Genomic DNA, 26,910 nt, shown 5'->3' with positions numbered 1-26,910 from the left:
TTGAAAACCGGTTGATATATGCAGAGCAACTTACCGACAGATGACAGTTGAGCATATTCGCCCAAAACCAACATACCATGGGTACTTTTCAGTCACATGGGACAATCAGACACACCCAATCTCGCGTGCCATTCAGATACAGTAGCAATAATTCACAAGTCAGTCACACAGTCACAATAACAGTTTAGTCAAACAGTTGTAGAGAGAATCTACCAAATTCACATAGGCACAAGTGCCTTTCAGTTGATCAGTAATGTATTCAGTCACAGTATCACATTCAGTCACGACATCAGGAATTCTCAACCATTCACAAGTTTCAATTCAATCAACATATCAACCAGATGCATATAAGTGCAAATGAGTTATAAATTAACCCACCCATCCAGCCAACACACCATCTCCGTCCAAACACAATCTCCGTCCAACCCTACACTCCCTGTGGGGATTTAATCAACCCACCCATCGCTACACTCTAAGTAGGACCTCGAAAAGCCCATCCAACCCTGCACTCTATATGATGTCATCCCGGATTACCTGGCAACGATGATCATCAGCATTGTCAACGATCCTCAGTGTATTGAGGACTGCCCTCAGCCCTCTGGGAATTCGGGCTAACAGTATGCAAATAAACTGTCAGTTACATAAATTACACAGCAAAGCTAGTGTATCGGCTGTATAGTGCAATGCGGCGAACTGCGGTACAGACATGCAGTATGAGCTGCCAACTCAGATAATGGTACGTGCAGAGCTAACGTACATGCGGTACAGTGCAATGCGGTAATCCGCTATACCGATAGATTACAGTAAAATTGCCAGTTCAGTCACTTTCAATCTCTCTTCTCTTTAAAATCCCACCCAAAATAGTTTATGCATTTGTATATATGTATGTATGCAGTAAGATGCATACAATCAAAACACAATTACAGACAGTCATTCAGAAGCAGTCACTCACATCCAGTCAATCAGTTACAGAAAAGCGTACACTCGTTACTCAGATTCAGTGTCAGACACGCCCAATTACAAGTAACGCATAAACCGAATTCAGAACAGAGTCACAATTACCCTTACTAAAGCTTAGCTAAGGGTTGAAACACACTTAGGGTCATGATTGCACTTAAATTGACCTAAAATTAAAACTTGGCGAGATAGGGCCACACGCCCGTGTGGAGCAACCCAGGTCATGTAGGAGTCCAAGTGCCCTTGTAAAGGGTAGTACACGACTGTGTGACTGAGGCACATGCCCGTGTGAAGCAGAGACACAACCGTGTGAACATGCCGTGTAACTTTTTGTCTAAAATCACTAAAATAAAGTGTAGGGGAGACACGATTGTATGAGGGTCTCACATGCCGGTGTGGAATTCCTAAATCCCCAAATCAACCACAGGACCGTGTGACTCCAAAACTCAAATCCCAAATTCCCAAACTCATATGCCCATGTGCCTAAGGGACACGATCGTCTGAATTCTGACAAAATCCCCAAATCGGCCACACAGCCATGTGGCACCCAAAATTGACTGGAAACCCTAATTCCCAAATCCACACAGCTGTGTGCCTTGGCACACGCCTGTTTGGTTGTCGAAGAGGTCACAAAACCACAAAAAAAAACAGCTCGAAACCACCATCTAAGCCACCGAAATCATCCCTAATCTTTGCCCTATCAAGAATATATCAGAAAATGGTAGTTTCTCCTCACTTCCAATGTCTAGAACCTAAGATCTTCGGGTTAACACAAAAACAAAAATATGTCGAAACATAAATTTTGCGAAAACGATACTGTAAAGACAAGGTTTCTAATCCTACACCTGTTTCGATGACGAAACAATCGGAGACGATGATAGAGGAGCGGAATTCCAGAAACCAAAAAGCAAAAACCATTCTTTGAGTACTTTTTTCAAAAGCGAAAAGAATAAAAACTAAAGAGAAAAGTAGAATAGAAAACACGTCCAGAAAATAAAGAAAGTAAAAAAAATAGAAATAAAAGTAATAATAATAAAATTAATAACAATAACTAAAAATATATTAAATTAAAACAAATAATTATACACTTTTAAATTAAAACATCAACAAAATAAAATAATATCCTCCCAAATGTGCACACAAGGACTTAAACCCAAAACCTAAAAGTTCATTATCACTCACTTAACCACTAGACCAACAGGCTCATTCTGACACTAAATTGCACAGCTAAACAAATATGTGCAACCTCCTCACTGTCCCTACACTCAAAACCCAAAACTTCTAGGCCTAGAATTCGGGGTGTTACATAAATTATTATAAAACCAAAGTCACATATATCAACTAAGATAAAACCCAAAATTTACATATAATGTTGTTTTGTAGTTTTCAAATTTGAAATTGAGTAAGTTGATTTCTTTGAAAAAATTAGAATAATTTAATTTATATGAATTTTAAAAGTGAATAATTAATAACAATGTTAATGTTTTTTTACTAATTATACATAGTTTTGATTGGTATAACAATAAATTTAGTACATAATGTTTATATACTTTGTCAATTTAGTTTTAATTATAAAAATTTTAACAAATTTAATCTCAACATTTACATAGATTAAATTTATTAAATAGAGACCACATTAATAAAATATTTAAAATTTGAGAGCTAAATTTATTATTATATCAATAAAATTAGATATGTTATTTTAAATTTTTAAGAACAACCAATAATTGAATTATAATTTTAAATATTAAAACTGGAGATTAATTATCCGTAGTGTAGTCCTAATATAGTTAGTGTGACCCAGGATGGAAAGTTTGAAAGAAAAGACAAGGTACGTGGGGCAATCAAGTACAATAGCGTAGAGATGTATCTTGCTAATTGCTATATTATAAACTTAATTCTTTAAGTTACAAATCTTCCTTCCCACAGCTTCACTTCAGTTGTTAGCAGAAGAAAAAGAATGGCGACAACCGTGGATTCCGGAAACCAGTACGATAGAGCCGAAGAAGTAAAAAGATTCGATGACTCAAAAATTGGAGTAAAAGGGCTAGTCGATTCTGGTCTCACCACTATCCCTCGCATCTTCCTTCACCCACCCGAAACTTTATCCGACCTCAAACCCAAACCCAAACCCAAGTCGGTTGCCATACCCACCATCGACCTCTCGGGGCCCCGTTCGACGGTCGTGGAGCAAGTAGCTGCTGCATCTCGATCCTTTGGGTTCTTTCAGATTGTAAACCATGGAATTCCCGTCCAGGTTCTTGACCGTATGATCGCTTCCATCAGAGCCTTCCATGAGCTGCCCACCGACGTCAAGGCCAGATTCTACCGCCGTGACGCCGGAACCGGTGTATCCTTCATTTCCAACGTTGATTTGTTCCACTCTAAAGCCGCTAGCTGGAGGTATCTTATCCATTTGTGTTTTATGGAATTGGGTTATCTTTTCCTCCCAATTTTGATTGATATATTCGTATCAATAGTAGATAATAGGTTTCGACTTTGATTGAAAAATAGGTTTTTTTAGAAGAGATTCAAGCAAAATTAAAGAGCAAAACAAACCCAATTTTTACCAAAATAATTATGGATAGGATTCACACATTGAAAATTGAAAATTTTGGGTGAAATGATAGGGATACACTCCAGATAAGACTAGGACCAACTCTTCCGGAGCTTGAGCACATTCCGGAGGTTTGTAGAGACGAAGTGGTTCAATGGAACTTACATTCGACAACATTAGGAGAGCAGCTGATGGGGTTGTTGTCGGAAGGGCTGGGATTGGATAAGGATACCATCAAGAATACTACATGTTTGGATGCAAGAGTAATGGTTGGGCACTACTATCCATGCTGCCCCCAGCCTGATCTGACAGTGGGCATCGCATCACATACAGATCCAGGAGTGTTAACGTTGTTGCAGCAGGATCACACCGGTGGGCTGCAGATTAAGCATGAAGGGGAGTGGGTGGATGTCAAGCCTGTTCATGGAGCTCTTGTTATAAACATTGCAGATATTCTTCAGGTAAGGTCTTTTAGAGGCTGAAAGCCTAATTTACAACATTAGAGAATAAATTTTACATTATTGAAGTTCCATTGGATAAAATGGTAGCAGTTAGTTCTGCTTTCAACTTGGAGAATTGATGTTTCTTACCCTCCCAACATCTGATTGAAGCATTGCCCTTTCAAAGTTTAATAAATTGAAAACTTTTAATTTTTATTACTTTTTAATAAAAAAATTGTAAAAAATATTAAAACCCAAAAAAATAATGAAAATTTATAAAAATTCAACAAATCAATAAAAATATTAAAAATTATATTTTAACATAAAATATAGAACCATTCTTTTTTGTGATTCTATTTAATTTAGGTTTCGTTTGTTTCACTGAAAATTATTTCTTGAAAATGATTTATAGAAAATGATTTATTTTTCTGAAAAAATTAATATTTTCTAGTGTTTGGAGGAATCTACGAAAAATATTTTCTATTGTTTGGTAGATTTCTTAGAAATATTTTATAAAAGTTGTTTTCAATTAAACAAATATACATTTGAGATTTTCTTATTTTTTCATTGTTTAATTGAATTTATTTTTATTTATAATTTTATATTTTACATTGTTTTTTCATATATTAAAAATATTATGTTAAATTCAGATTCATTTTTTAATTACATGACTACTAAGTGAGTATTTTTTATTTAAAAATGTAACATCAACAAAATTGAAAAAAAATAACGATGTCTACAATTGGACTTGATTTTCAAATTTGAAAAGTAAAGGAACTAAATTCTTGAAAATAAAAGTACAAAGACTAAATTACAAATTTATAAAGTATATATAGACTTATGACATATTTTAACCTTTATACTACAAAACATTTATTATTAATATATTTATAATTGTAATAAATATTTATTATAAAATATTAATATTGAATATTTTCAATAATATGTGAATAATATTATTTAAAATTATTATTTTTAAAATTTATTATTAAAATAAAATTAAAATATTATTAATAAATTATATTTATTATATTAATAATTTATTATAAGACTAAATATAAATAATTAAATATGTATGTTTAATAATATTAAAAATATAAAATTTTAAATATTTTAAAAAATAAAAAAAATTATTATCAATATAATAATATTAAACTTATTTTACCTTAACTTGTAAGTCATTTTCCGTTAACTAAACTATTTTCTGTGAAACCAACACATGAAAATACAGAAAATATTTTCCGTAAAACTTTTTACATGTAAACAAACGGACCCTTAATATTGTGGTTGAGCTGAGTTTGATCTTTATATTTTCTACTACAATATTTGCAGAAGAATGGTTTGTGATAAATTTTAAATGCATCTATCCCTAGGGCAATCAGCCTGTAAGTAAGAAAAGTCAACCTAGCTATAAGATTAAATCAATGTAGCTTCTCGTCTGAATCAAGCCGGGTGAATATGCATTCTACTAAAAGTAAAATATGAGCCTATTAGAAGTTGAAGCATTGTTGTCTTTGTAATTATTGGAACTGCTAATGATTTTATTTGTTGCTACGAATGGTGGTGCTTTGCGGCAATTTCCAGATAATGTCGAATGATGAGTATAAAAGTGTGGAGCACAGAGTACTGGCAAATCCTTCCGAAGAAGCCCGAGTGTCGATCGCTGTTTTCTTCAATCCAAGTGCCAGGGAAGCCTTATATGGACCATTTGCTGAACTTACTTCACCAGAGAAACCAGCCCACTATCGTCAGTTTATATATAATGACTACATGAGAAGGTTCTTCACCAAGGAACTGGATGGGAAAACTTTGACAAATTTCTATAAGCTGTAAGAGGATATATATTATATATATATAAAATACTTTGTAGCTTTTAATGTAAGACTATTATGCAATATTAGATTCTTCTATTTTTATGTCAATGTACAATAAGAAAGTTGGATAATCGTAATTTTCACATCACCATACTGTGTTTCTGCTAGTGATTGAAGGTTATGGTTGCTAGTTGAAAATTAATGTCCTTCTATGAGTTGAAAGTACTAACAATTTTATGGTTATTATTAGCAAACACCTGCCTTCCCATCTGCTCTGTTACATCTTGGATTGATTCCTCTGTTATTTATTTATTTATTATTATTATTTTTTTATTGGACATCAACATTAAAAACACTTTCTTTAAGACTACTGTTGTTGGGTTTAATTCAATTCCTCACAAACAAAAATGTACCGCCAATAAAATAAATACTTATCAAATTACTACCGTTGGAATTATAAGCAAACTGCAATAAAATAAAAGGAATAAGAAATAAGAAATAAGAAAATAATTTATTCATAATATTTAAAGTTTGTATTTATAAACATAAAGAGTTATACATCTTCTTAATAGACATTTGAGTCTTAAACTTCAACCAACATCTTATACTAATGTACATTCACTTTATGCAATAAATATATTTATAGCACTTTTTCTTGAATACTCATGTTTCGTTAAAACTTTAATAAGATAAAAATCTTTGAAAGAAAAAGATTCTTAATGAATGAAAAGAGTACACATATCTATAATACGCATAACTTGTTGCCTCAAACTCAGTGGGACAAAATTTTGTTGAACATCATATTATATCTAAGATTCTATATATATTTCAAGCTTGAATACTAACTTCTCAAATGATCACTTGAATAGATATGCTAAGCGTTAGTCAACATTCTTCTGATAGCCATGAGTGGTGAAAAATTTTCAGGAGTTCCAACAATAATCATAACAAACTTTGATCTTCATCATTTTATAAAAAATACGTATGTCCAAATCATTTCAATTAATATAAATATTTATTTAAACATATTGAACAATTTCACAAGAATTTCTATATGCTTTTAGCATTCTAAATTCTTCAAGGATTTTAAATAAATTTCACAATATAATTATTTATATAAAATGTTGTAACAATAACTATTAGACGTATGTCAAATTTTATTGGATCATCAGACTAATAAGTTATTTAAAGGTTATTTGTATCCACCACAAAAAAAATATTATATCTTTTTATAATCAATGTTAGGACTTTGCATTTACCAGACTATCATTTTTACCCCTATTGACATTACACCTTTAGATGTTTAGACTATTGACCCAAAAATTTCACGAGTTGAAAGTGAATTTAATTGGAATTGAATTATGTTTTTCTACTTGATCAATCTATTTTATGTCTATATTTCTTGACAAATTTATTCAATATCTTCGTTCTCATTCATTATTTTAACAATAATATTACATGCAAAACCATTTACAAAAAAATTTCATATCGGTTCCATATTTTCTTGTAGTAGCACAACTTATTGAGATCTCTTCATTTTACTAATTTCATCTTTAGATACTTGAATTTCTTTTGGAATTTTAATGATTAGTTATGTCTTGGATCTCTTTTAGAGCATTGGCCTCCACTAAATGACAATCTAAATTCTTTTTTACAATAATTTTTATCTTTAGAATCAGTTGATTTACCAGACTTCAAATATGCATTACTTTATTTATTCTAACAAGTTGTTCTAATTAAGTGAGAAAATGCATATGATAATTAATTATGTAATACCCACAAATTTTAAATGGGTATTATTTTAAAATCCTAATATTTTTGTGGTCCAGTAGTACATTTTTTATAAAGCCCAACTTAGTATATATTATAGGTTTTTTTTATAAAAGAATAAATGAAGAAGAAGAAGAAAAAAAAAAGGATACTTGCAATTTTTTAGACGATTTTTGACAATTTGAGAAAAGTTAATCGTAAGGAAGAGGAATGCAAATCAATGGTACATATTAACGATTAAGGTTAGTTTTACTTTAAATTTCTTTGAAATCTTTTTATTTTAAGCTAATTTTTATAAAACACGTATTTGTTTGGGGTAGTGTAATAGTTTGTCAAAATTCGATGAGATAACGATGACATTATTGGTGCCAAATGAAAGTTCTCTTCAAGATCTTTCAAAATGATATGTGTGGCATCCATTTTAATAGGGTAATATAGGATAAAACAATTTTTGAAATTTATGATGCGTGGGTTTTTGACAGTTTCAAGCAGTCGAATTTGACACAATAGAAATCTATCTATATATGTTTATTTGTTTTGAAATTTGGATGTTTTACATAATATGAAGTTTTTAATTTCATTTAGTATTTCTATCTTGGTCCTACGACTCATGTGCTAAGAATTACAATGCCTAGTTGAAACTATTAACCAAAAAATTTGGGCAAATTATGATAATTTCTTATTTTTAGCTTTCAAAAATTAAGTTTTCGGTAACCATTTTGACACAACAATTTTTTAAGTTTTAGTATTACATTTATTCTTCAAATCCATGTTTTTACATTGCGGAAATTCAAGTAAATTTTGATCTTGAATGGCTTCAAGTAAACCAAATCAGATTTTCCAAAATTTTCATTTTTAATTGTTTTTAAAAATATTTTCGATCTGAATACTTATATATGGTTGGATTCTAAACTGATTTTTATTAATTTATCAAATTTTCTTATAATATGCATGTATTTTATTAAATTTGATTTATTTAATTTTGAAGTAAAAGTTTTATTAAATTGTGCAATTATGTCTTAATTTGTTAAGGGATTGTCACACAACCGAAATGTCTTAGGATTTCCACGGAAAGTCAAACCTTTAAAGCCTCTGGTTTGTTAATCCAATTCTAATTTTCAAGTTCCATTCTTAACTTTTAGGTTACTAGGAGATTTGTGAAAAACGTTGCTCATGTGTCAGTTCAGTAGACCAAGTAAGTGACTCAGCATTCCTTTGATATTTAATTTCCAAAAAATCAGCTCCAAACTTTCTATGTTATTTATGTAATATATGATATATTATCTATGTTTTATGAAATTTGGGTTAAGCATATTGGAAAATTGCTATTGCAAAACAAAGACGTTAGGACTGACAAATACAAATAATAAAGGGAAAATAAACAAACAAACAAACAAAAAATAAATAAATATTGCGCCGTGGAGAATCACTGCCTTAGAAGTGATTTTGCCCTGATTGGTGTAATCGAAAATGGACGTCACCACCCAAAGTTAAGACTATGCTTCCAAATTTCTACACTCGAATTGGAAATAAGATCAACATAAGATTAAAGGTGGTCACTCAACATTTTTTTTCCAAATTTTAACACTACAAACATCCTTGCCCTTCAAATTTTTGAGTATTTGTCATTTTTCTATATTCATAATCAAACCAATTGAAATTAAATTCAATGGCTCTAAAATATATTTTTGTGGGATATCCCTCAACTCAAAAAGAAGTGTTACTACCCTTCATCAAAGAAAATTGGTCTGTGTTACTTTTTTCTTAACTTGTCATCTATTCGCACGTCCTATTTTGCAGCTTCTTATTCATCTTGTTCTAACCATGTGCCTAAATGTCCCTTTAAACCCATGTTTGATCCTATAGCTATACTTGGACTCATTCTTGAACCTGTGCCTAAACTGTAATATTTGGTAATGTGTTCACGAGGAAGATGTTGTTTATGAACCTATGCAGGTCTAAGAGTCCAACTCAAATCCTTTGAATAAGGTAACAATTTCTAACTATCCATTTAAAGGTAAAATTGAATCTCATAATGACCAAGATCTTCCGATTGACTGTAGGAAGGGAATCAAAAAATGCATAAAGCAACCATTATATCCTATGACCAAGACATTCTAAGTATTTTCTTAGGATTGAGGTCACTCATTCTAAGAAAAGAATTTTTATCTCTTAACAGAAGTATGTTACAGAACAATATGCAAACTAGCAATTATTCCCATAAATCCTAATCTTTAACTTGTGAAAGAAAATGAGATGCTACAATAGACTATGTTATCGGTAGATGAGAAGCATGATTGAATTGGATAATGGTATTTGTAGTAGTTGTGTTATCGACATTAATAATTGTAGTATCGATCATTTTTATGTGAGGCAGTAGGAAGGAAGAAAAAAAAGGTCAAAGAGAAAGGGAAAAAAATCAAATTTTGCTTGTTTGAACTTTGAAGGCTTTGATACCATAAAGAAATTGATAATAAGGTAGAATGAAACATACTTTCATTTATTGAAATTGGAGTATTTATAGAACAATACTCAACTAACAAGAATTCAAAATAAATCAAAACACAATATCCTAACAAAAAGAAATCAAATTTTATAAATTTTAATAAAGTCATGTAATGTTTGTTTCAACGACTAGTTGGAAGACTCATTTGTCTTAGACACAACTGAGTATAGTATATGAAGTGATAGTTATTAGTTATTTTATGAATAATCTAAAGACTTTTCATCTAAAAGTAGCTCATTGAATGCTATAGTATCTCGCAGCTTGCCACTTCGCGGTTCATCATGTGTTCGAGCTGCTGCTTGGTTAGTCAACTTGTAACACTCCTCAGCCTCCATGCTGCAAACACTAATATTGTTTCTCAAACTCTTGAACCTGTTTGATGTATACTCAATTTCATTGTCTGATCTGAATATCTTCAATTTACAGCTAGCTTGATTTTCAACAACTATTTTGAACTTCCAAAAGACTTCTACTACTTCTGACTTCAACTTCAAGAAATATACCCAACAAAAGCTTTTGCAATAATCAATAAACAAAACAAAGTACATGTTGCCACTTAATGAAGATGTCTTCATAGGTCCACATATATCAATATGGACCAAATGTAGTTTATCAGTGGCTCTCCAAGCTTTGCTAACTAGAAATAGAAGTCTTGTTTGTTTTCCAAGTTGGCACACTTTACAAACATTCTCATGCTTAACTATTTTTGATAGGTTTTCAACTAAATCATTTCTAGATAATTGACTTAGAGACTTGTAATTAACATGCCCCATTCTTTTATTTCATACCTTAGTTTTATCTACTGAGCTTGCATATGCTTTTAAGTTGCTAATTTCCAGTCTACAACAGAACTTCTATCAGACATATCAACTGATACAAGTTCGCACCCACATGGATCAAGAATCAAACATTCTTTAACTTTAAACACATTTGAATAACCTTTTTCAAGCAGTTGACCAACACTTGGCATATTTTAATCAATTTCAAGTACAAAAAGAACATCTTCTTTGTACTTGATGGAGTGTTGATTAAAACATAAAATTTGGTCGGAAAAACCACACTAGGATCAATTCCTAAGAAAGTTTGGAGAGGTCACAGACGGTCCAGCTTAAAACCCAAACTCTTAGACAGAACTTCCTGTAATGTAATTTTTGGTAAAATAACAAAGCTTTTAGAGAAAGAAGAATGAGGGAGACGAGAAGAATGATAGAATTTATGTTTTTGTTGTTGTTGTGTGATATATAAGGAAGATAACCTCCTATTTATACTATTAGCTGAAGGGTAAAATAGTAAAAATACAATGGTAAAAAAAGGTAAAACCAAAAGATATAGTTTTCTAATAATCTAGACATTATGGTTGAATCTGGAGGAATTACATAAGCTTGTTTAAAAACCTAGAAATTGAAATCTAGCTTTCGAAATCATTTGTTTAAAAAAATATTATTTTTGGTAATACTCTTACATGTTATTTAGAAAAACACACGCACAAAATTTATTTATTTTGCGAAAAGCACTTAATTTGATAATTAATTTTTTAGCGGAAATTTTGGAGTTGATAAGTTGAAAATCGAGACTTCGATAAGTGAAAATTTTATAATTTTGGTCGATTGAGCATATTCTAAAACTCTCTTTATTAACCTTCGTAAAACTCTTTTCAAATTTGCAGCATAAAATCCTTAGCTCGTTTAACTTTGAAAATTAAACATTTAGAAATATGCAGAAAACTTTAACTAAATAACAAAAACCAAAATTAACTTCGAAATTTTATCCAGAAAAATAAAGTCCTGAAAAGTTCAATTATTGGTAAATCAAACCATCTTATGTGAGAAAACCAATCTGAGTTTCCAAATGTCGCCCACTTCTAAATCTGTTGATTACCTAAAAAGTAAAAAAAAAAATAGACGAGCTTACAAGCTCAGTGTGTAACTCAACCCAAACAAACAGAACAAACTCAAATATAGTAATGGTTATAGAAACATATGCAATTTAGATATAGATACAATCTCAATTTCAAAAACGATGCAATTTCATATACAGAATCAAATGCAAATACAGTCACAGATGCAAAAATAGACAAGTAACAGATCTTACCCCCATCCGCTACACACCATCTCCTTCCTACCAATCACACCAAATAGGACTGCAAGAGCGCATTCATCCATCACACCAATAAGTGAGTGTATGTCACTTTTCAAAATATTGTAGTCAAGCTACCAGAAGTATGCGGTAATCTGCTAGAACCAAATAGTGTGGTCAAGTCACCAGATTAGATATGTGGTTATACCACAAATTAAGTCATCTCGGGTTTCTTGGCTGTAACACCCTTTAACCCATATCCATCGCCGAAACAGGGTTACAGAGCATTACCAAAACTTTCAGAACATTTTTCAGATATTTCACGTAAATTACTATTCATTAACAAAGATTATTCGTATCGTCTTTTAAATGGACCCTCGAGGCTCAATACGAGCATTAGACTCAAGTCGAGACTTAATCGGAGACTCTAAGAAATTTTTTTCGTGACATTTCAAAAACTTTCCAAGGTGCAAGGCTCACACGCTCGTGTGGTCCAAGGGACACACCCATGCTGCAGCTCGTGTTAGACCTCGTGTAACTCTCTGACTTGTGCACACAGCCTAGTATTTTATTTTTCGAATTTAGGTGCAGGTTTCACACGGTCTAGACACACGCCCGTGTTCTAGGCCGTGTAGCACACACCTTTGAGACACACGCCTGTGCGCTCAATTCTGAGCATTCTGTTTCTCAAATTTAAGGTGCAGGGGACACACGGCCTAACCACATGCCATGTACCATGCCATGTGTCACACATGGTCTAGACACACACCTGTGTGTCTACCCGTGTGGACCAAATAATGCCATTTCCAGCTTCATTTCTAACCCAAAATCACACCAATGACCTGCACTTAAACTCACATCAAAATGGCAACCAATTCAAGCATTCAAATTAAGCAACTCTATCATTCAACATGGCATATCATTACATGCATACATGTTTATAATCTTACCTTGGTATATTCCATATGTTAGGCATAATTTGAACAACCATTTAACATGTAAGTAACTACCATAGTATGACATTACAAGTATATTAAAAACAACCATTGCTAGCCATTCCAATGGCTAGATTACAAACGGCATATTTAAGCCATCTATGGCCATGTTAGCCTATACATGCCATTGTATCAAAATGATTTTACTATATATACCAAAATAAGCGAGTGGATAGTGTGATGATGTTCCAATAATCTCCAACCTTCGCGAGCTTCCGAGCACTATAAAATAGGAGAAAATAAAACAGAGTAAGCATTACATGCTTAGTAAGTTCGTGTAATAGAAACTAAACTTACCAATCCCGTTTATTAAATCTAAGCATACAATATCACGTTTTCCATCCATTTGGCAAAATTTACCTGAACACATGCATTCAATCAAACATTGTTAGTCAATAAATTTTCATATACATCAAGAAAACATTGATGAGCTCATCATGCAATATTCCTTCAAGACATTATCATTTCCTCTCATAATTCCCTCATCATGCCAAGAGTTTTGTTCGTTGAATCATTGAAATTCTGATAGGTACTCAAGTAGTATACTCGAGGTGTACGATTCAATAACCCGTCAATTCTTCTTCAAGAGTACCCATTAGGGAACTTAATCAAAGAACATATTCTCGAGCCACATACCGTATTACGAGATTACTAGTCCAGGCTAAATTCTTTATGTAACGTATGCTCAAAAGAGCTCAATTAGGATTACCAGTCCAGGCTAAACCCTAATTGTAACATATACTCGAGAGAGATTATATCAGGATTACCCGTCCGGGCTAAATCCTTTGCATAACAAGGTTAATAGGATTAGTCATCCAAGCTAAATCCCGTTAGCAACAAATGTAGGACCTCATTCATTTCGGGAAAGTACATTTATCTATCGAATTCAATATTCAAACGAGACTTTACCCCTTTTTCCAACATTTCCAAACATGTAATCATTTCACACATTTATAACATTCACATAAATATAATTCATATTGCATATAATCATAATATTCAAGTTAACATATTTACATGCTCGATTAAGTTACATGAACTTACCTCGACATTAGTTCACGTATAAAATCTACTAATCCGAAACCTTTTCTTTTCCTCGATCTAATCTTGAATTTGTGTTGTCCGGATCTATATAAATAACTTTAATCATCAATTTTACACATTTCATATTCATTTGGACTCAATTTATGTCCTAGGTAAAATTACCGTTTTCCCCTAACTTTTCCATAAATTCCAATTTCGTCCCTAGGATTGGAAAATGAAATTCATGCAATTTACTCCTTATTCCAAGCCTAACCGAAATTTCAACTTAAAATTTACAGCACTTATTTTCTATAAATTTCAAAATTTTTCATCAATTTTTACAACTTTACATTTTAGTCCCTAAATCATGTTTTCATAAAAAATCACTTTCTAAAAGTTGTTTATCTATTAACAACCTTTCATTTTCTACCATAAAATTTAAATTTTAGCATGTACATCCATGACCTAATTTCCATACTTTGATAACTCTTCAAATTGATCCCCCAAATAGATAGATTAAGCTATCCCAGTTTCAAAAATATCAAAATTACTAAAAACGGGACAAGAAAACTTACCCAATTAAGCCATGAAAGTTTTTTCTCTCTCTCCTAGGGTTTCCATGTATTTTTTGGGAAGAAGATGAGAAAATAAGATGACATTTTCTTTTTCATCTTTTAATTAATCAAATTATTTTAAATTTCAATTTGGTCCTTACCCTTTTTCTAAATTTCCATGGATGAGTCACCAAAATATCTACATACTTTTCTTTAAAGGTCTAATTACCATATAAAGACCTCTAGTTTTGAATTTCATAGCTATTTAATCCTTGTAGCTACTAGCATTCAAACTTTGTATTTTATGCGATTTAGTCCTTCTCGTAATTAAGCACATAATCAATAAAATTTTCTTATCAGAATTTTCACATGACCTTTCTATCATATTATGGACCTCGTAATAAAATAAAATAAAATTTATTTTTGGATCGAATTTGTGGTCCCGAAACTATTGTTCTGATTTCACTAAAAAAATGGACTATTACATCGACAACGATGACCCGCCACCCCGGGTTGCTTGGCAACGATGGCTTACTAATATCAGTATGTAGTCAAACAAACAAAACACTTTCTCCATCACAACATTCCTACCCCAATGCACCTGTCCAAACATATTACATATTCAGATGCACATAAATGAGTCATGCTTATACAAATTTCTTAAATTACAGATCATAAGTAGAGATTATACCACAGAAATACTCTCGAATGTTACACATGCAATATCAGTATTTTAGATTTTAGGTTTCATTTGCAAACACTAATTAGATAACAAATGTATTTATATATCATACATTCCGTACATATCAGAACATACTATCACGCTTTCAAAAATCATATTAACAAAGGCAAAATACCAAATTTCATGTCCATAATACCTACATAACACATTTTGGAACCTATGAAGTGACAAATTTCAAATCCCACTTCAAACATGGCTCTAACAAAGTTTTACGACAAATGGGCCCATATGCCCGTGTAGCCTCATGGCCTAACACAGGCCCGTATGGCCTCACGGCCTAACATACACCCGTGTGGCCCACACAACCCAAATAACCCACCCCGTATGGCCTACACGGTCTGGCACACGGCTTGGCACATGGCCATATGACGTTGACAGTGGGTTTATTGGCGTCGTATCATTTGCTATTTTTGAGTTTTCTGTTACATACCTAACTGTTTACGATGTTTACAAAGAAAAAGCAACAACTCCAAAACCTAAAACCTAAAACCTAAAACAACACCCAAATGAGTTGTTAGCATAAGCACACCAACCCTAAACAGATCTGGCCCTTATTGTCTTACAGATATTCGACTACAACACCAAAACACTCGGTCACTTACCCCAACAAAGGAACAGTTCCTAAGAATCTCTACTCGTCGGTAGATTATTTAGTTCTAGATGTTCACCTAATTCAAAAGGTATCAAAACCGATAAGTTCGAACTCATAGATCAAACCAAACCTTCTCATACCTTTCGTGAAATAAAAGAAAAAAATGAATATCACCACAACTAGAATCCAAAATCACTTAACCAAATACAAACTTAACGAAAAAATGCTCAGAATCCCCACAACAAATCCCAGAGAGAGTGACGACTCAGAGCAAAAGACCTAGATAAGACAAAAAGAATGAAGGGAAGTTTTGGTAGAAAGGAAAATGGATGAAAAAAAATAGGAAGAGAAGAAAGAAAGAAATCAAAGAAAGTTTTAACAGTCAGCTACGTGAAAACAAGAATGGAAGAGTAGGGAGAGAGAAAAGAGGACATCACTAGTGAGGAGAGTGGGAGAGAGACAATTGAGAGGAGAAGAATTAGGACAAAATCCCTCATCATTTTTTTTAAAAACAACCTACTAACTCCAATCAATTATCCATATCAGGTTTTTCTTCAGAGTTAAAAACAAAAATAATTTCCACTTTGCACACATAGGATTCGAACATGGAACCTCTGGGTAAGCTAAAGCCTTACCATTGAACCAATAGGCTCATTTTTGTCATCAGTTGAGTGAAAATAAAATATAAGCTTGATACCTAAAGAGAAGGGTTAGAGCAAAAATGACAAAACTTTAAGAGAAAGTGTAATGCCTCTTACCTGGTCTGGTTGTCGAACCCGAGCAATAAGGTGTTACGAACAATAATCACATAATAACAAACTTTTTACAATTCAAAATCATGAACAAATATTAAATAATTACATACGAACATGTATATGATCATTATTCAATCTAATTCAATAAAATATTGAGTATTCAGAGCCTAAAAACAATTTGGTAATTAACACAAAAACAAAATGTAAGGAAAACTTGCATACAGGAGACACACAGCTATGTCCTCTGGTTGTGTGTACTTGGAAAATGCCTTTCAAAACAAGCAATTTACCTATAAAACACTTATGCTACAAACCACCATTTATACCAAATTCAACATATTCAAAAGCATTCAATTCAAGTAAAAAAAAATCATCATTTTGAACAACCATCCTAAGTGCCTAACCAATATGCCTCAATTGGAACCTCATTAAACAATTCAAAACTAGCCAATGACCACATTCATTTTTACCAATATACCTTCAATGGCATCTTAAATATTCAAGCTACGCATGTATACATTCAATCATTCAACCATCACATATTTAAGTATTAAACTTACCAAAACCTTTTTTACTTATAATCTGAGCATATCATCTATCAAACCAAAATCAAGTATCAACCAACAACATTGCCTAGCATAATATTTTTCTCAACTAAGAAAACATTAATCATATTACCCAAAGCAACCTATTAAATTATCAACCACATGACCATTGCCATCACATTTATATATTTACATAATCTCAAAAAGGCTAAATAAATACAAAATAACCATTTAATCATTAAACATCCTAGGTACATGCCAAGATCAAAATGAACAATTCACTAACATTTGAGTTCGGGATTGTCGCTGGATGTTGAGTCAACAATCAAATCGATAAGTACTTAACATGCGCATAGGAAAATAATTCGTACGTTGAGTATAACTTAGCAGTATTTCTATAATCTAAACATTAAAAGCAAAATATAATACATTAAATTGCTCAAGTTAAAACTAGATAATGCTATACTAATGTCATATCGAACGTGCAAATTAATATATGCATTAATTTATAAAATACATTTTATTAATAATAATACATGACAAATTCAATTCACATATAATATAGTATCCAAGCCTAATTCCATATATAGCATGATCACATCAACCATAATTCAGTTCATTTCATACATAAATCAACACCATTCCTTATTCACATATCCATTCACTATTTTCATTTCCAATTCACATTTCATTTCATTTCTAAACATTTTCTATTTCATTAGCATTGTCATTTCATTGTCATTTTCCATATCAAAATCATTATTTCGAGTTTATCATTTTCTTCCCCTATTAACACGATTTGGACTCGGACTTGGATGGATACACGGATCCAACCAACACACCTGTTTGGCAGCCAGTGCCTCATCGGATAAATTTGAAGCAATAGTTGTGCCCAGTGCTATAAATAAATTGACACCTAGTGTCTCATCAGTTAAACCAAAGCAAATTGACACCCAGTGCCTTATCGACTCGTAGTCAAAGAATCCCTAAACTCTTCCTATCCTATGGCATGTCAACTATATCCTACTCTTCCCGAATAGTTAATAGGGTTTCCATTTCATTATTCAATATCAACCAATGTCTCAATTCACATTTATCTATATTAAGTAAACATTGATTCAACATATATAGCAACCACAATTATCCCAAATCATGTTCAATTTTCAAATTTATAAAGAATACGCACATTTTTCAAATATACTAAATTTAATCCTCATAATCATCAATCAACTCAAATAATTACAAATGAACAAGTAATCTCACCTTATAATCTTACCATGAATAAATAAATCAATATGCAACATTTTATAAGTTAGATCAAATTATAGAAACATAAATCGTTAACTCCAAGCTATTCGTCGATGACTTTTTCTTTTCTTTTTTGAGGAATCTGGGTCGACGTTAGCTACGAATTAAAATAACCATAATAATTTATAAATAAATAACTAAAAGCTTCAACTATCTAATAATAGCAACATTATCAAACTTTAACATCATCAAAAATTACAACATGGGTCAGCTAGATTAACCTACGGGAACTCCATGAATATAAAAATTACAAAAAAATGACTAAATTGAACTAACCAATATTGAACTTGAAATTTAAGAACCCTAGTTGTGCGTTTCTTTTTCTCCCTGTTCTTTCTTGTTTCGAAAGAAGAAACAAAATTGAAAAGAGAATTGTCTCATTCTCTTTCCATCCACTAACTATTTTAATTTAATTTTATTTTAATAATAACTTAAATTTTAACACACACACACACATATATATATATATAACATTTACTATAAATCTTAATCGGCCACCATTATGACTATACATAATGGTTTATTTCTTTAACGAGTCCTATAAATTCAATTCTAATTATAATTCCTTAATAATTAGACTTTTGACCATTTTTTTATTTAGTCCTTGTACTCTAATTAAACACTAGTTCATAAAAATCACTTATTCAAAATTCAATTCACTTCCAACGCATTTCTATAAATATTAAATAAAAATATTTACGAGTTCAGTTTATGGAAACAAAGCCCCAAAAATAAACTTTCCGACACCACTGATTATCAGCACATTATAGAAAGGATTCGGACCTAGAACCTCACACATACAAGCACAACACTTAACCACTAAACCAAATCACTTCACTTGAAAAAATTCCTACAACTTTAATTCAAAACGAAACGTGACCACTATTGATTCACTAACCCAATTTTTATTAACCCCTTTTTTGGGATGTGACAATAGTTCAAAAAAAGATATTTTTTTGACAAGTTTTTTCTTTATTTTCTAAAAAATAATAAAAAAGTTTTATCCAAAAAATAAACGCAAACTCGAACACGGACTAGGCCGGACGGCAGCGACGACACGCTTGTATTAGACCTTTAGCCCAATTACTCAACGAAGGTAAGGAGTAAGGCTATATTTAAACATTTTCATTATCCTATACACAACCAATCTGGGATTTTTGTGCATTACCCACATTCCCCCACTAATGCAAAGAAATAAAGATTTTTGAAAAAAAAAGAAAAAAGAGCAATAGTGAAATTATGTACTTAAGTACTATTATTTGTTAGATTGACACAAATACATAGTGAAATGAGCAATTCTTCTAGTAAAATGAGCAATTCTTCTCTTAACAAGTGAATGAATCTGAAACTTGTTAAAATAAGAGTAAACTCATAACACATGACTAATCTCAGGTCCAATTGAGTTCTGCGATAGATCAACAATTTAGCCAATATACCTCGGGATGCTGGTAAGTGATCTAAAAAAATGGCCTAACATCTTTCATTGAAGGTGGCTAATCCTTCATAGTTACATAAGTGATTCCAAGTCTGTCTTAGTATAGACCACCTGGACAAAGGCTATGGAATCATTAAGCGTAGTTAATAAGCTCAACCTCTTGGTTTAAAAATTTGATGAATTCATCAAGTTCATCTCGTTAAGACCACCCAAACTCTGGGTTATGAGCTCATTAAGAGCAATGAGCTCATCCTTATGCATGTACATTGTATGCCATAAGGATACATAAAGATGTACACTATGAGTCTTTACATGGTTTCATTTGACCACATTGAACTTAAAAGACTAAGTTGGGTATCTACCATGAATTCCTCAACTAATGGGCTTAAGATCCACCCCCTTGACTAATTAAGAACCATTTTCCTATATAACCTTTTAGTTAGTAGATCAGTTAGGTTCCTCTCAGATCTTACATACTTTATGGCGACTACTCCATTTTTTATGAAGTGTCTCACACATTCATGTCTTATTCGAGTATGCATTTTTTTTCCATTGTAAGCCTGATTTTGAGCAACACAAATGACGACTTGTGAACCACATAATAAAGACATAGGAGGTGTAGGTTTCCCCTATAAAGTACTGCAAGCAGATTCCTGATCCACTTGCCTTATTTCTGAGCTAAATCAAGAGTCGTAAACTCTGATTCCATGGTGGAGCGAGCAACACATGTCTATTTAGCAGACTTCCAAGAAATGGCTGCTCCACCTAAAGTAAACTCATAGCCACTGGTAGAGCTAACCTCATTATTATCAGCTACCTAGTTTGCATCACAATATCCCTTTAGGACTGCAGGCTATCCAAAAAATTGCAATCCCCAACTCATCATACCTTTGAGGTACTTCAGCAGATGCTTAAGAGCATTCCTATGTTCACTACTTGGATTATGGGTATATCTACTCAGTCTATTAATAGCATAGGCAATATCTGGTCGGCTATGGTTCATTAAAAAGATAAGACTCCCAATAGTTTAGCATACTCAGATTTCGATACACTTTTTTTTATTATTTTTCAGTTGTATGTTAGGGTCATAGGAAGTTTTCACAGGGATTACATCAAAACTGTTAAATTTATTCAACACTTTCTTAATGTAATAAGACTGGTTTAAGGAAAATCCCTTATCTGATTTAGTAATCTTAATCCCTACGATTACATTTACCTCTCCCAAGTCAGTCATTTCGAATTGGTTGATAAGAAATTTTTTTGTTTCCTTAATGGCTTCTATGTGTGTACTAAAAATCAATAAGTCATCCACATATAGACTTATGACACCATAATCCGAACCAAACATTTTTGAATACACACATGTATCAGCACCATTGGCAACAAAGTCATAACTAAGGATAGTTTTGTGAAATTTATCATACTATTAATTTGGAGCTTATTTGAGACCGTACAGAGACTTCTTAAGTCTGCATACTTTGTCTTCCTTCCCAGTTGCCACAAAGCCTAAAGGTTGCTCCATATATATCTCCTAATCTAAATCACCGTTCAATAAAGTAGTCTACACATCCATCTGATGCATAAGTAAGTTGTGAATGGAAGCTAAAGCAAACAAAACACATGTAATGCCCCAAATCTAGCTTAGACGTTATGGTTGAATCCCAGAAGTTACATTAACAACGCTTGAAATTATTTACTTTTTGAAATTTACTAGGGTTGAGGTGTTTTGTGAAAACGTAAAAAATTGAATATTTAATGATTTAAGTGAAAAAAAATACTTATTAAAAATATAATCTTTTGAAAGTAAAGTGCGACATTATATTATAATGTCATTTTAAATTATTTGAAATAAAGATTTTGTATTATAATTATTTACTAAAAAGGTTTTGGGTAAAAATCCTTCGTAGTGGACTTTCATAAAGCTACTTAGAAAATTATGAATTATAATTTTATTTTAAACCACGGAAAATCTTAAATAGTTTAAATAAACTCCATATTTTAAAATACTTGAAATCGCATAAATTTTTCATCATGCATAGTAGTTCTAAGTTATAAAATAACCAACAACCCAAAAAATAAAAGAAGTGTCCAAAGTCCAAAGTCCAAAGTTCACAAACAGAAACCATGTAGTTTAAAAATCCATTATTAAAAATCCATAAAATAAACCATCTGAAAGGTTCCACCGAATGTTGAATTCAAGCCCTATGTTGGAGTATTACTTGAAAGGTTATAACACTAAAGGGGTGAGCTTTTAAAGCTCAATGTGAGTCTTTTAACAAATAACTGAAACTAAATACATAATCATCAGTCAAGTAAATATTTCACTTTATGTACATGATCATGGCGATGTTGTTTTATAAAATATTTATGCAAATTTATTTAAAACATTCTATCCATCACCGTTACACACCACAATTGAGTTCCCTAGAACTCTTCCACCCGAACACTCCAATTTGTGAACAGTTTCACAGTAATGCAGATAAACTGCCACTTAATAATATTGTAGACAAGCCACCACTTTTCCAGATAAACTACCACTTAATAAAATTATGGACAAGCCACCATTTTTACATATAAATTGCCACTTCTTCCTCCTTTCACATTTTCCACCCCATGCATGTGATATGACCACAAAAATCATTTTTTCACTTAAAAAAAATCATTTTTTCACTTTGACATGTGAGACATGCTCATTATATCACTTATCAATTAAAATCACATAGGCATGCTTAATATGCTAATAACATATTTACACAATATATATATCAATATTTCACATTTTATAAATCATCACATTATACAAATCACAAAAACAACGATTTATTTTCACTTACTTGGATATTCCAATTTGATGAGTTTTTATTCCTCTTTTCAAATAAATAAGTATTCTTGATAAGCATCATTTAATAATACTAATATCTCTTTAACAACATGAAACATATTTTCATATATTTTTTAATTAATGTAGAACCCACAACTGATTGTATATCCGGTGTGTTACAACTCTCTAAGATGCCTACATTTGGATCTGTCCACGGATCACCTAGTCACACAAAGGTAGTCCTTCATTAAAGTTTACCATGATCATCATAATAGATAATTTTATTAAACAGATCTCCCATTTAACATTTACCCTTGTGAACTAAGAATTGTGATTCCTTTCACAAGTTTGATGATTTTCTGTGTTGATGTCGATCGGCCCTTCAAAAAGACATCATAACTAAAAGTTATTAAACGAGGGAAAAATTCACCATAACTCTTATGAATATTCGGTCAAGAAAGAAACAATAAGTGAGGAGTGGTTCTCATTCAACCTTTGTACTTACTCTATTTTGGTCAAAAAGGAGAGATCGATAGATCATATTGATTTTGATCTGGGAAAATTGAACGATTTAAAGAGGGGTTGATTAAGAGTAAGTTTACGAAATAAAGACTTAGAACTTGAGAAACTAAGTGAGAAACTAAGTGAAATAAATAGTGTAGAATTTTATTTACTAAAAGAAATGACGTAGGTTGAAAAATGATGAAGAAAAGAGGAGGAAACACAACCGTTGGTAGTGGTCCTACGACGGCGATAATGATGGTGGTCCAACGACGGAGAAGGTAGTCCAGCGGAGGAGAAAGAAATGAGGAGGGTTTTGATCACTAGATTAAAAAAGGAGAAATAAGAAGAGTAAAAAATAAAGAAAAAGGGTGATGTTTCACAATAGTGCGTGGTGGTTGTCATGGTGGTGAAGGGCAGTGCTAAAGGCGACAGTGAAAAAAAAGAAGAAGAAAAGTGGCGGTGCAATAAAGGTTCGATGGTGGTAAAAGTGGTTCAAAACCAAAGAACGGTGGAGGATAGGAGGAATTAGAGAGAAAATAGGTGGCTTGTGGCTAAACAAAAGGAAGAAAAGGAGAGAATGGAGAAGAGCTTAAGGGAGGTGAACAATGAGAGGGGAAGAATGAAAAGATGGATGAAAATGGGTTTTGTTAAACATGTCTAGGTTCAATGAACATCACTCATGGTAAGGGTGAAGAGAATGGCAAGTTAGGGGACAAAGGAGCGGAAAGGGGATAATGGGGGTGATAATGGGCTTAATGAGTGAAGGTTGACTCACACAAAAGGAAAGAATCTTTCCCTATGCATGGCAACTAGAATGGATAGTTTTGAGGGGTGTTGACCAGTAAAGTTGGAAAAAAAATTAAATAAAAACATAGAGAGTGTGGAGACTTGAACCTGAGACTTTTAAAAAACTAAATAAGCACTTAACCATTAAGCCAACTCACTTGCTTGTTATCATTTTAATAGAAAAGATTTAAAAACATGGGATTACCTTTGCTAAGGGTTTGAAACAAATTTTCTCCAAATAGAAATTAGTGCGAGGGAAGGGATTCGAACACAGATTATTAAGGACAGCTCTGCCACTACTCAATCACTATAATTGATTTTCATTTATCAAAAGCATGAAAATAACCTTAAAGAAAATTGGGCCATGACCGATCTCGGTTCATTAACTCAATTTCTACTAACCCAATTTTTGGGATGTGACAACATGAATAGTTGATGTCTTAGTAACGGGAGAGTATGCATCGAAAAAATCAACTCCAAATTTTTGAATAAATCCGTTTACAACTAGTTTTGCCTTATACCTTTGAGTTGATCTGTCTGATCTAAATTTTTTCTAAAAACCCATTTATTACTAATAGGTTTACAACTTTTAAGTACACTAACTCTCAAGTATGATTAGACATAATATATTCTAGCTCATCATTAATAACATCTCTCAAAAAAATAGCATCAATTGATTTTATAGCTTCATCATATGTTTTTGGATTCTCATCTATTATGAAAATATAACAACGAAATCACTTATTGAGTTTAAGTAAACAATTTCAGTTGTAAAAGAAGTAAATAAGTCAGGACCAAAACTAGTCGCAGTTTTTGCCTTTTGCTCCTCTTAGGTTCATCATCATATTGAGCATCCCTAGCATGTTTACTAGAAGAGGAAGAAGCATGTTCATCTAAGTGTATGTCTGCATTACAAAAAATTTCTTTAAAGGAATAATGTTTCAAAGAAAACATCTCTAGATTCACAAATAGAATGATCATGAAATGACATAAATCTACAGCACTATTTAATGCATAACCAATAAAAACTGCAACAAAAGTTTTAGACCCAATTGTGTTCCTTCTAAAAGTAGGTAGACGTATTTTAGCTAAGCACTCCACACTTTCAAGTATTACAGATTAAGGGCATAACCTTCCCATAATTCATATGGGGTGTAGTCTTATTTGTTATGAGGCACGCTATTAAGAATATGGTTTGCAGAAAGAATGGTCTCCCCTCACATATTGTCAAGCAAGCTAGAGCTTAGAAGTAGGGCATTCATTATTTCTTTTAAAGTTCTATTCTTTATTTTACCTATGTCATTTTGTTGTGGAGTATAAGGGGCAGTGGTCTCATGTATTATGTCGTGTTTCTCACATATTTCTTTTAGGAAATTAATGTTATATTGTAACACCCCACACCTGTGCCCTACGCCGGGATGGAATACAAGGCATTACTCAACTTAAACATTTGCAATCAAACATTTCTGAATCACCAAGACTTGATCAAATTTAAAACTTTTCCAAACTTTGTTTAAACTCCTTAATGTGGACCTTTCAAACTTTCATTAAAAAACCATTTGGAACCAACTCAGGTCCTTAAATTGATTTAATAAAAATGACTCTTGAAACAGGGCACACGTCCATGTGGTCCTTATAACATGGCCGTGCTGATGGTCCGTGTGACACACATGGCCTAAGCATCTAGGGACACGTCCATGTCCCGTACCCGTGTAAATTAAATTCCAAATTCAAACCTACAGGGGTTTTCACACAGCCTGACACATACCCGCGTCTATGGTCCGTGTTCCTCACACGGCCATGACACGCCCGTGTCCTAGCCCGTGTCTAAAAACCTTAACATTCTGTTTTTGACGTCAGCATCCAAATTGAGGCACACAGCCAAGGCACATGCCTGTGGCCAGAGGCCGTGTCCTCCACACGGCTGAGACACACGGCCGTGTCTCTACCCGTGTGTTTACTACCATGCATTCTGACTTACAAATTTTACGTGTAGGGGACACACGACCGGACAATACGCCTATGGGCTGGCCGTGTGTCACACACGGCTTAGACACATGCCCGTGTGTCTATTCGTGTGGACAATATAAGGCTATTCACCAAGCTTTTTTGCCTCCCTGAAACACAATTTAATGCCAACCAACATATCAAGGTCTAACTAAATATGATTTCTTAACCAAACAACCATAGGTAAGGCATACATACATTTCTTATATTCAACCATGCCAACAATTTCGCATTCATGGAAGACTATCTTGTATTCATGGCCTTATACATAGTGAATCAAATGCTAAACTAAGCCAACACATTTAGCCAAATAACAATGACAAAAAACTCAAAAGTCAAGGTCCTATACATGTCATAATCAAAATAAAAGATCTAACTATACCAAGTGCTTTGGATGATAGTGTGACTGGCTTCTCCGACGTAAGCGGTGATCCTCGAGCTACTTGGGCGGCACTATAAAAAAATGAAAATGAAATAGGGTAAGAACAAAGTTTAGTAAGTTGCATGAAAATAAACAACAACTACTTATCATAAATCAATATGCTCATAATCTTTCATAGTGGATTCATGAATACCATAAATAAACGAAAGTATAACTTACTTATCACCATCCCATACTACTCATATAACATACACTGAGCCCATATCTCATACATTTCAATTAGGTACTTGTACCACTCATCACATAATCATAACCTTTCTTATTTCAATATAAATCATAAC

The 26,910-nt window shown here is 32.5% G+C and overlaps 1 protein-coding gene across 1 annotated transcript; it reads left to right on the top strand.

Annotated features, from left to right (window-relative positions):
* Nucleotides 1-2,727: 2,727 nt before the first annotated feature.
* Nucleotides 2,728-6,022, top strand: LOC107886276 (1-aminocyclopropane-1-carboxylate oxidase homolog 4). The gene is made up of 3 exons (XM_016810179.2): nt 2,728-3,360; nt 3,588-3,975; nt 5,539-6,022. The coding sequence occupies exons 1-3, from the start codon at nt 2,918-2,920 to the stop codon at nt 5,785-5,787; spliced, it is 1,080 nt and encodes a 359-aa protein (XP_016665668.1). The 5' UTR covers nt 2,728-2,917; the 3' UTR covers nt 5,788-6,022.
* The last annotated feature ends 20,888 nt before the right edge of the window (nt 6,023-26,910 follow it).

This window comes from Gossypium hirsutum, chromosome A03, assembly GCF_007990345.1.
Source record: "Gossypium hirsutum isolate 1008001.06 chromosome A03, Gossypium_hirsutum_v2.1, whole genome shotgun sequence".
Taxonomy (NCBI): domain Eukaryota; kingdom Viridiplantae; phylum Streptophyta; class Magnoliopsida; order Malvales; family Malvaceae; genus Gossypium; species Gossypium hirsutum.
This window is presented reverse-complemented; position numbering and strand designations above follow the sequence as displayed.